The sequence below is a fragment of the Asterias rubens genome, chromosome 17, assembly GCF_902459465.1.
Source record: "Asterias rubens chromosome 17, eAstRub1.3, whole genome shotgun sequence".
Lineage (NCBI taxonomy): Eukaryota > Metazoa > Echinodermata > Asteroidea > Forcipulatida > Asteriidae > Asterias > Asterias rubens.
This window is the reverse complement of record NC_047078.1, coordinates 6,542,022-6,554,352: the sequence shown is the minus strand read 5'-3', so window position 1 is coordinate 6,554,352 and position 12,331 is coordinate 6,542,022. Positions and strand designations below refer to the sequence as shown.

Sequence of the window (12,331 nt, the reverse complement as noted above, 5' to 3'; positions counted from 1 at the left end):
CTTTCAGCTACTCATGCGCACATTCACTTGCATAAAAATGCTCCCGTACTTCGGCACAATAATGCGGTCAAGTGGAACACTCCGGTGGTCCAATGGATTTGTGGCGTACACCCACGAGAATGTTCTGCGACTAGAACCTTAGATTTTTGAGACGCTCCCTTGAATAGACACCAGCTTTGGCTCAAAAATGTTCTCTTATTATCAATAAAAACACAAACAACCGGAATAGGAAGGTTTGACAATCTGATACAGACATGACAGACATAACATAAAACTACTGCTGTTAACAATTACATTATGTGACACCCCACACCAAAATCAGCCACAATTTGTGTGTGTTTTTACATTAAGATGGGAGGCAACTTTCTCAGGGGAAAACAAAAATGTGTTTAAATTTTTACTTTAATTTGTGTGCAAATAATATTACAAAGTTTGCTGAAAATTTCTGAGGGCCAAAACAAACAAATTCAGAAATAAGCTTGAAGCAGGAAGAATATGATGCTTGATTTTAATAATTCAGAATTCCACCAATTCCCCCCCAAAAAGTTGAAGGAACTACTCTATTTACGCTGCTGAATTGTGTGCAGGAACATCAATGGCAGGATTAAAAACACCAGGAAAAAAAGGAGAAGAAAGAACAAAGACATGTGCCTACAAAAACAAAATCACAAATCTCTGCAATCAAATTATTAAGCAACCAAACCACCACAAGATGTAACAGCATTTTCAAGGGTTACCATGGAATAGTTTTTTTCTCAATGAATAATTCAAGTGGCTATAATATTATAATTAAGGCCTGGTCACACAGGCCCCGATAACAAGAACAAAAACAAGAACGATAAAAATGCACGCCCTTGATTTGTTAAAATGCTCAACGCAGAGCACAACCATGCTCATTCAACCAATCGAGGGCGTGCATTTTTATTGTTCTCATTTTCGTTCTCGTTATCGGGGCAAATGTGACCGGGCGTTCAGTCATTAATTTTGCTGCATTTTTGTTATGAATATATACTGTGCAGAGCAAATTTCTCACACATAAAAAAGAAACAATTTGTTCTTCAATAAATAAATTTGCCATGGCAACCCTAGGACGAAAATGAAAATATCAAGTGAACTTCATGTCCAAGTTCTACAAAATGAGTCTTTGATCCGTGTTCATTCGATATTCAAATAAGTATTTTCATATTTGTTAGGATTTGAAACTAAAACTTCCTAGGATAAAGATGTATAGATTTTTTTGTTTCTGCCACAATTCCAAAAATGTTCTGCAATTATTGGATGAACACATGAAATAACAATTTGACGCAACACGGGACTGTGTGTGTCTTATGGGTAGGTAAATCCGTTTAAAAAATTTACTGGAAAAACCCACCAAAAAGGTTGACTTACGAGACTCCTTTTTTTTTTTTTTTTTTAGTTTGCATTTCTCTGAAAGACAAGGGCTCGATTTCACAAATCACTAAGACTCATCTTAAAGGGTCTAGGAACTTTTTGTACATGTAGGACACAAAACACAATGTCCACAGATTAACATTAAACTCACACAGTTTGAAGATAATGCTGGTAGAAAGCTTCCCTGAAACTATTTCTCTTACTGAAGTTTTGTAGTTTTTGAGAAATGGGTAAAACAAGTCACAAAAATAATTTTCACCTCAGGAGATGAAAAATATTTTAGCATGTAAATAGTAGTTTAGTAACAGTTTTTACTCATTTCTCAAAAACTACAGCACCTCAGCAAAAGGTAAGCTTTCTACTACCATTATCTTCAAACAGTGTAAGCGTAATGTAAATCTGTGGACATTGTGTTTTGTGTTACAAAAATTACCCAAATCCTTTAAGATGAGTTGTCAACAATTACCATAGTGACTTGAAACTTAACATCAAACTTTGCTTAGCAGTTAAGAGTGATGCGTAGTTAAGATCAATCTCAGCTCTTTGTGAAATCGAGCCTAAGACGTCGGACCCTTTTTGGGGGTCTAGTAGCGTTTGAACACTTGACTCTTGTTGTAGACCATGGATCACAAATGAGATGAAATGAAAGGAGGGAAAGCGTACCTAGAGCTTTGGTTAAGGGCGGTACATTTTCGTAGGCAACGTGCTGCTCCAGCTGGGAAGCAAGAGGGGGCACCGGGTGATGCTTCATGGGGTGCAGAGGCGAGGGTAGATTATGGTACTCCTGATTATTTACATACAGAACACCGCCCTCTGCAGGCTGCTGGAGATGCAAGGCCGAGAACGGGTCACAAAGCATGGTATCCAGCGCCTCGGCACTACGCACCAGGGGTTTCCCCTTAAGCCCGGCGAGGGTGTCGGGGCTGGTGTCGCTGAGAGAAAGTCGGAAAGGATTGGTGAGGGAGTCACAGGAGGACCAACCAGGGGCTGTGGAAAGACCCGTCAACTGGGCATTGCTTAGCTTCTCATAGAGAAGGTTTGTGTGACCCATGGCAGCGGGGCTGCATGTGGTCAAGCTGTTGTCACCTTTTACGGGCATGGAGAGCGAGATCAGATCGGTTGATGTTGTTGTTGCTGGGGGCGTTAAGCGGGCCCTAGGTCCACTGTGCGGAGGAGGAGGATGATCGTAGAGACTGTCTGGTGTCTGTAACGGCTTGGCAACTGGAGAAAGGAAAGGAAAAGACACATTAAAAAAAGACAAAAAAAAAATTAGCAGAAATTTAAGCAATAGCTTACTTCCTTTTCCTACTTTTTTATACGCTATTTAGGAGAGTTGCAAGAGACTTTTTTATGCAAGTACGATGTGACAATGATATAATTTCTTCTACGATCAGGACATCTGCGTGCATGTTAGTGAAAAAAAGATGCAAAAAATGCCATTTTTAATTTATGCAAATTATGCATGTTTACCTAATTCCCATTTTTAACTCTTTTTGATATGTTGTTTGGGAGGGTTCCAAGAGACATTTGCCGACAATATAATTTTGGTTGTAATTTTGTCTAGGTCAAGCCATTTCTTTGCATAGATTGTCTAGACTACAGGTCTTTGACCATCGCACCTGATTTGTGGTTTTCAACCTTGATATAAGACTCTCCATCACTCCGGTCATCCAAGTACCGGCGCGGAGGAAGGGTCGGGAAGGAGGGTTTACTCCCTCCCCCTGTAGCGCCCTCGGTGTCGTTACCAGCGCCCATCGATGAACGAGGCGATTTTGGCGATGAGCAGGGAGAGACGTTAGGGGACGGCCGACGAGGGGGAAGAGCTGGGAGGTTGCCGGTGCCTGGCCTCTTGGGCTCGGCTCGGGGCGGCTTCTGTGGTGCAGCATAGACTGGTTCTGGTGGAAGCTTTTGGTGTGAAAGAAAGAAAAAAAAGGTTTATTAGCAACAATTGACTTTAAAAATAAATTTATGCATGAAAATTACCCTGGAAGTGATACAAATATGTTTGAAAGCGCCCTCACGCGGTAAAAAATACGGCGCATTATAAAAAGCCACTTTAGACCTTTTCCAGGGTGCAGCCATCTTGGATTTCTCCCATTGATATCAATGTTACCAAACCGAGGCTGGAAGAACAAAATAGTCTGGTTCCTAACTAAAAAAATTGATAACTAGCATTCATTATTGTTGTTCAATACGAGGAACATGACCAAGATGGAGGCAGCATGATAAATGTTTATTATTATTTGTTATTACTTACCTCTAGACACTCATCATCATCGTCGTCGAAATCAAAGTCGTGTTTCTCCATCGCTTCGTTATGTCTCTCATCCCTACTAGGGTTATTAAAGGGGTCAATCACAATGATCTCAGTTCCTTTGATCTCACAACGACAGAATGGGCAGCCCTGGCCGTCACTGTCCTATAATACAACAAGACAAATGGGAACATCTTACAAGACTGTGAAAGACTTTACAAATTACGCAGTCAGTTTCGCTTGTGGTTTATAACTTGAAAGATAAAAACAGGACACCAGTCAAAAACTTGCATGCCTGTATTCAAGGGTTTTGTAGATCATGTTTTTGGCTATGACATGAATCCCTACTCACTGAGAATGAAGACGTTTGTAACATAATTTACCTGTAGAAGTTTCAGCTTTTGAAAGAAAAAAACAAAAGGTGAAAATCACAGGGTGATGTTTTCAGGAGAAAACATAAATCCGTAGTATGCTAAAATAGACACTCAGACGAAAGTTGTTTTTGTAAAATTGTTTTACTCATTCGTCAAAAATTACACCATCTTAGTGCCTAATATTTTAAGGGAAGCTTTCTACATGTACATGTACCATAATTAGGCCTATCTTTAAAATAAACCCTTCAAGTTTAATGCAAATCACTGGACGCTTGTGCTTTGTGTCAATTTAAAAGTACCCAAACCCTTGACGGTTTATTATTTGAAAGATAAGAACAGGACATCAGCCAAAAAATTGCATGTTTGTTTTTATAACATAACATCAAGTACACATGTAGGATTAAACAACCTGCAGGCCTGATACGTCACGGAGGCAACGATGGCGATTGCCTCCATGCCCCCTGGCCATTGCCTTGGTGCTCTTTTCAGATTTGGGGGTGAAAGTTTTTCGGTGATTTTATACTTTCGGATGATACAGAAGATACTACTGAAGACATTTTATCAGTGCAGACTGAATACATTCGCAAAAGTTTGAGATTCATTAAGAATTTCTTGAGTTTGTGTTTTTGGTCAAAAATCCCCCAAAAAATCTGTGATGCCGGCATGGGTAGATTTTCCCGATTTGGGGTGAACAATTTTTCGGCGATTTTATGCTTTCAAATGATACAAAAGATACTACTGAAGACATTTTATCAATGCGGACTGGGTATATTAGCAAAAGTTCGAGATTTATTAAGAATTTTGTGAGCTTGTGTTTTGGTCAAAGAGTGCCCTTTACCAAGGAGAAGATGCCTTGGTGCCTGAACCTGTGTAACTGCCATAAAGTTAGGGGATAACACCAAAGTTTTTTATACAACCTGGGAAGCGGAGGCAGAGGGATCACGTTGCCTTGGATCGGTCGAGTTTGCAACCTTTTTTTTTTTTTTATAAAATGCATATGGGTAAAAAGATAGTGTAAAAAATTGCACGGTTTTCTTTTTACCTCATCGACTAACATGGTCGGCCATTTACGGGAGTCATATTTTTGACTCCCATAAACGGCCGACGGTGTTAGCTCGCACAGTAAAAGGAAAACCACGCAATTTCGAGGCAAACTTGTGTGGATCATTGTATTCTACTTTTAAAACATCTTTCCAACCAATATGCATGTTATAAAAAAAGGGTTACAAACGCTTTTTGAAGACCAACTCGTCCGATCCAAGGCAACGTGTTCCTTTAAGGGGATGCAACTTTTCATTTTTGTCAGATGTTAAAAGGCAACTTTAAGTTATTTCTACTCTAAGCATAGAAGCTCCATAAAATGGGGGATTTATACAAAACTATCAATCTCTTTTTGTTGGGTGAACAATTTGAAAACTATTCTTGATCTTTGCTCTCAATAAACAATCTGGATAAGTTCTATAAAAGAGAACAATAAATTTCAATATTGAACATGCATACACAACCATATCTTTTTATGGTCTTTAATATTTAGTATGAGGACTTTATGCGTGTTTAACCTTTTTAGAGCAGCTTTTAAAGAAATTTATGTATTGTACCAGTCCAATTCAACCTATTGGCTGCCATACTGTACTGTACATTCGTTGTAATGTTGGTGTTTATGAAATAAACCAATACATCTCTACAATAAACAGACATTTTTTGTCAAAGTAACGTGTCAAACCACTTTGGTTGTCCACAGCGACGCAAGCACAGATGAAACTACATGTATACAAGAATTAAAAATCCGGTAAATTTAATAACTGTTGACTTTTGCTTTGCCCTTCTTTAAGTGTAGGATGTCATCAGAGTCAGCAATGCCAACAGAGTTGACTTTATTTCATAAAGTTGTTCAGCAGGGAAAACTGCTTAAAACTTGGGCGAAGTCCGAACTGGCGACTTCGGCTACAGTTACAGCTAGATCAGGGCGTCTGCCAGTGTTGAAGAAAAGGCAGACGCGCACAATCTAGACATATGTACATTAGCTTTAGCAGAAGTCGCTGCTTCGGACACAGCCGTAGTTGCAAGTAAACCAAAATGGGGGTACCAGTCACAGGTTATGCAAAATGTTCAATAATACTTTGGCTGGTAATCTATTGACATGTAGAACTGCTAAGCAAAAATTTCTCCGCTGAGCAAAATGAATCATTACTTGGTTATCGCCAAATCAGGAAATAAATAAATTCATCTGTCCTGAATATTCTAACTGCGAACACACTTAAGCTAAAATGTGTGGATTTTTTTTTAAAAACAAAAACAGACTGCAGAACTTACCTTATTCGCGTTCATTCGTGTCTGTTACCATGGCAATAAAGGCATGGATTATGCAACAGAGAAAACGGAGGGAGGAGAGACATGGAGATTTGGAGAGAAATAAGAAATTAAACAAAATCAGATTTGTCATTGGCAGATAACAAAACATAAGCAGCACTAACTTAAATTTCTTAAAGACACTGGACACTTGGTAATTGTCAAAGACTAGTCTTCACAGTTGGTGTATCTCAACATATGCATAAAATAAGAAACTTGTGAAAATTATAGCTCAATCGGTCCTTGAAGTTGCGAGATAATAATGAAGAAAAAAAACACCCAGTCGCACCATGGTCACACAAAGTTGTGTGCTTTCAGATGCTTGATTTCGAGACCTCAAATTCTAAGTCTGAGGTCTCAAAATAAAATTTGTGGAAAATGACTTCTTTCTCAAAAACTACACGTACGTCACTTCAGAGGGAGCCGTTTCTCACAATGTTTTATACTATCAACCTCTCCCCATTACTCGTAATCAAGAAAGGTTTTATGATAATAATTATTTTGAGTAACTACCAATAGTGTCCACTGCCTTTAATACACATTTTCCTTCGTGAAAAATTAAGAAAATTTAATGGTTGCCCTGGGGCAACCAACAACTGAAAATCAGAATGCTTGCAAGTGAGTTTGGTTGCACGAACATAATAAAATGCCTTTTGCAATGCTCTTTATAGGAGAGTGATTAATAAATGATCTTTGAAGCTTTCTGAAGCAATTTGCTAATCAACAACAGAGATGCATACTATACATGTATACTTTTTATATATTCATAAAGTTTTATGTAGAAAAATCGAACGATCTTTCGAATACTAAGCCCAAGTTCTTTTTTTCTTTTAATAGTTGGCTGACGGTCAACAACAATTTGATCACAGGTTGCCAAGATGATTTTTTCCTTTTGGCCCATCTGGGCAACCATGAATTTGCACCTTACATTTTCCAATGCAAACATTAAGATGAAAACAAAAATAGTTTCAAGGAAAATGTTATCCTAAGCTACCCTAGCTTTTTGTTTTCAACTTTTGTTTGTTTAAAAGCAACTTAAAATATATAAATCAACACAAAAAAAAACAGATCATCAAATGATCATGCATCTAGACTTTATTTGTACATTACCTGCCAATAGTTAATTTTGCACCCTACATTTTACAATGCAAATTTTAAGATGAAAATAAACAGTTTCAAGAAAATGGCACGTAAAAGTAACCATAGCTTTTTGTTTTCATTTTTTATTTATTAGCAAATTAAACACAATTACCTGCCAAGCATTCAAGCACGAAGAGCAGAGTAAATGTCCGCACGGCTCCAGGCGAATGTCTTTGTTATTCTCCGTGCAAATCTTACAGAGCTGAAAGGTGGAGCCCATCTCGCAGTAGAGGGCGTACTGATCTTGCGACACGTGGATGTGCTCCTCAAGAGGTTTAGTATTGATGGAAGTTAGGTCTGGGTTATCATCGTCCCCGTCCGGAAATAGATAGCTGGAAAAGAAAATGGCCGCTCAGTATACCATTAACCCTCCTACAAGTACTCTTATTATCATTTTTTATGTGGATATATTCCTCAAGAGGTTTAGTGCTGATGGAAGTTAGGTCCGGATTATCGTCGTCCCCGTCCGGGAATAGATAGCTGGAAAAGAAAATACCCACTCAGTACATGGATATGGTTAACCCTCCTACTGTTACTATCATTTTTTCATGTGGACGTGTTCCTCCAGAGGCTTACATGTAATTGATGGCAGTAAGGTCTGGATTGTCGTTGTCCCCGTCTGGGAATTCATAGATACATGCAGCTGCAAAAACAAATGCCCTCTCAGTACATGATTAACCCTCCTACTGCTACTATCATTTCTTATGTGGATCCATGTGTTCCTCAAGAGGCTATTACATTATTATTAATGGAATTTAGGTCTCGATTATCATCGTCCCTGTCCGGGAGTAGATAGCTGGAAAAGAAAATTGCCACTCAGTATACGATTAACCCACCTACTGTTACTATCATTCTCCAGCGAGTTAAAGGGAAGGTACACATTTGGTAATTATTAAAAACAAATATTAACCTCAAAACTGACTTGGTAACGAGCATTGGAGAGCTGTTGATAGTATAAAACATTGTGGAAAACGACTCCCTCTCAAGTAACGTAGTTTTTGAGAAAGAGGTAATTTCTCACTAAAATATTAAAAGACTTCTAGCTAGAAGTCTTTTATTCCTATCTGAAAGCAAACAAATTCGTCCAACAAGGGTGTTTTTTCTTTCATCATTTTCTCGCAACTTCGATGACCAATTGAGCCCAAATTTTCACGGGCTTGTTATTTTATGCTTATGATGGGATACACCAAGTGAGAACACTGGTCTTTGACAATTACCTAATGTATACAGTGCCTTTAAACAACTATTTAAACTTGTGCAATGAGTCAATATGCATGACCCATGAGCATAATTTTGTGCCTTTTGCTACCGTCCACTTTCTTACAAAATCCTCTACTCTGTTTGGTAACCTAGTTTTTTTTTGTGTCTAGATTGGTGTGCCTGGACACATGCTCAAGAGCAGACAATATGAAAGAACAGTACTAAATTCATCAAAATACTCTACTCTATGGTACATGTTTTTAAACTCAACGCCCAAATGTTTGGACTATGATAAAATTGAGATGCCTGGCACAATGATTTGTAAGCAATTGCTATAACTATTGGCCTGCAATTTAAGTCACAAAACTTTGTGAATAAGATTTTAGGGGATTTGGGACTGTGGGGTTAAAATTCAAAGGCTAATGGATAGACCCCCCACCCCTGCATAGACAGTCATTTCTGAGGCAAAATGATGCAAACACGCACACACATATTCGTACACGCCACACACAACTCTCAGCCAATGATTTTCTTTGACCTCAGTGAGGGCGCTGTTTCACTATTTGTATTATTGTCTACTAAACGCGAGATCTGAAACAAAACTTACAACTTCTCCCTATTTCCGTCAATGAGGGCCTCGCATAGTGACTTATTCTGGGGTATGGTTTGAAGAATGCTTCCTTCTTGAGTGACGTAACCGATCGCCCACTGACCAAGACGAGTGCAACTCAGTCTGAAGATGTAACTGTAGAAAGAAACATAGTGGAAAGTATAAAGACAGTGGACATCTTCGGTAATTGTCAAAGACTCAGTCTTCTCACTTGGTGTATCTCAACATGCACAAATAACATACCTGCGAAAATTTGAACTCAATGGGAGACTTTCTGGGACGATAGAGGGCAGCAGACTTACCGGGTAAATCCATTGTTCTCAGAATTATGCGCATGTTCAGAACTACGTAAACAATGGAAATTTACCCGGTATGTCTGCTGCCACCTAGCGTTGGAAAGTCTCCTATTGGTCGTCGAAGAAGTTGTGAGATAATAACGGAAGAAAAAAACACCATTGTCACACAAAGTGGTGTGCTTTCAGATGCTTGATTTCGATTCAAGACCTCAAAATCTAACTCTGAGATCTTAAAATCAAATTCATGGAAAATTACTTCTTTCTCAAAAACCACGTTACTTCAGAGGGAGCATTTTCTCATGCTCATTACCAAGTTAGTTTTAATGCTAACAATTATTTTGAGTAATAACCACTGCCTTTAAAATTCATTTAAATTACCCATGTAAAAACTCCGTTTTGAAAATTTAAATATGATAAGAGTTCTGAATTCAGAACAGTAATCAAAGGCCCTCTGTATTTGGTACACCCCCATACCACAGGCCCCAGACTAACAGTTTTACATAGTAAAAAGTGGACCAGTAACCTTTAGACCGGACCAGTCCCACCAGCGAAATAAAAATGGAACAAGTGTAAGTCAAGACTAGGACTGGAACCTGCACCCTGCTATTTAGAAACACCAAAACTTGAGTACAGTGCGCTAGACCTCTCTGCCACTACACGCCACATTCAATATGTAGAACACCAAATAACAACATCCCATAATGCTCAATTGTGTCAATTTGTCAGTAGCTAATCATACAAAAGAGGAAAACTGTTAAACTTTCAAATTCTGAAAAAAAAAAAAAAAAAAAAAAAAAAAAAAAAATGAGTTTGATTTTTTTCTTAAACTGACTCGCCCACACACAGTTTTGAAATGGAAGTGAAATTTGTACCCGGTTCCGATTTTTGTTCCATGTTAATTTATGATTACATTGTAAAAAGCACTTGTTATTACAATGTACATGTAGTAGTAAGCTTGGGCGATATCGATTTATTTTATTCACGATATATCGCCGACAATATATCGCGATATTTGATATAATCGCGATTAATGAAATTTGACATCATCAGTCTTAAAACTCCAAGTGAAAGTTGTAGAAGAGACAGTCCTATCATAAGAGAGGTGTTCTAATGACCTATTCTTCTGGGTTTACACCAAACCTATGGGGTGCAAGATGTCTCAGCTAGCAAATACATCGCGATATTTAATCAATATATCGATATATCGATATTTCGATTAAAACCAAATCCATCCGATATCGAAATCGTGTCCAAATTAATATCGCGTTATTCGATAATATCGTGATATCGCCCAAGCTTATGTAGTAGGCCTAGGGTGTCGTTCATACAGTCATGACAGTATACAACAAGCATGACAAGTAAAATGTACAGTGTACAGTATGCTTTTGAATGGATGAACATTACAGTAGACCCCCTATCATAGTACATGTACCGTCCATTGTGCAGGTGTTCAATGGCTCTGTCATAGAATTTTTTGTTATCACAACACTCACTTCCCCCTTCGAGTTTTCTTCTTTCCTTTTTTTCTGCTCGTACACAATACCCACAGTAAATGTACATACATTACTGGCGTATGCAAGTCATACATTCTCTCTAACAAAAATTCCAGGAAGTGAATTGACCCAGATTAGAAATGGAACTCTCCTCAATTCTGGCTATGATGATGAATGAGTTTCCAACATGATATTATCAAGCAGAATGACACCAAAAAAACACGAACCAAAATAAACTATTGTGCACATTCGCAACATTAGAAAGAAATGCATCAAACTCTTGCGTAAGAGCTATTATATTAAAGGAACACGTTGCCTTGGATTGGACGAGTTGGTCAATAAAAAGCGTTTTCTAACCATTTTTTATAAAAATGAATGGTTGGAAAGATGTTTTAAAAGGTAGAATAAAATGATTTACACGTATGCATACTTGCTTCGAAATTACGTGGTTTTCCTTTAACATTGTGAACTAACACGGTTGGCCATTTATGGGAGTCAAAAATTTGACTTCCCATATAAAAAATAAATGGCCAACCGTGTTTGACGACGAGGTAAGAGGAAAACCACGCAATTTCGAGTGATACTTGTGTGGATCATTACACATGTATTCTACTTTTAAAATATCTTTCTAATCATGTATTTTATAACAAACGGTTACAAACGCTTTTCAAAGACTACATGTAACTCGACTGATCCAAGGCAACGTGTTCCTTTAAGAGACGATTTGACACAGACACAATTAATTGTTTGCCAGCAGAAACTGGTGTTTATCTTCATACTGTACCCTGTAACTGTCAGGCATTGTATTTGCAATATATTTCTCCAGGAACATATTGTCATTAGCCATCGCAACAAGGAAATGGTTCACTTTTGTTTGCATGTAGTGTACAGTCAGTGTAAGCCTGTGCAACGGCACAAGTTATAACCCTGCGTTTATGCATGATTAGATACGTACTTGTATGAAGTACACATGGATACAATTTGTCCATGTCCATGTTCATACTGTAAATATCACTGTGACAGTAAATGATCAAGTTTAAAAGGTAGGGTCATCGGTTGTTTTTTGAAAAAAGCAATACTGATTTAATAGACTTATACGACTGTAGGACAACTTATCCAGATAGATGGGCCCTACAAATGTACATGTACATTGTACGTGTACAATGTACAATAAAGATCACCTGTGAACATTTCAGCTGAAAACAGTGTCTGTTGTTAAAGAA

The 12,331-nt window shown here is 38.1% G+C and overlaps 1 protein-coding gene across 3 annotated transcripts in view; it reads right to left on the bottom strand.

Moving 5' to 3' along the window:
* LOC117301445 (E3 ubiquitin-protein ligase CBL-B-like) overlaps positions 1 to 12,331 on the bottom strand; it is a 31,393-nt gene that overhangs the window by 9,229 nt on the left and 9,833 nt on the right. The window contains exons 3-8 of one of the 3 annotated variants that reach the window (XM_033785434.1): positions 9,317 to 9,454; positions 7,622 to 7,841; positions 6,334 to 6,354; positions 3,650 to 3,811; positions 3,012 to 3,297; positions 2,056 to 2,613 (exon numbers count right to left, since the gene is read on the bottom strand). In XM_033785434.1, the coding sequence (XP_033641325.1) occupies positions 2,056 to 2,613; positions 3,012 to 3,297; positions 3,650 to 3,811; positions 6,334 to 6,354; positions 7,622 to 7,841; positions 9,317 to 9,454 (1,385 nt within the window). The remainder of the gene's footprint in view (positions 1 to 2,055; positions 2,614 to 3,011; positions 3,298 to 3,649; positions 3,812 to 6,333; positions 6,355 to 7,621; positions 7,842 to 9,316; positions 9,455 to 12,331) is intronic. The other 2 variants (XM_033785436.1, XM_033785435.1) reach the window with 2 other exon arrangements.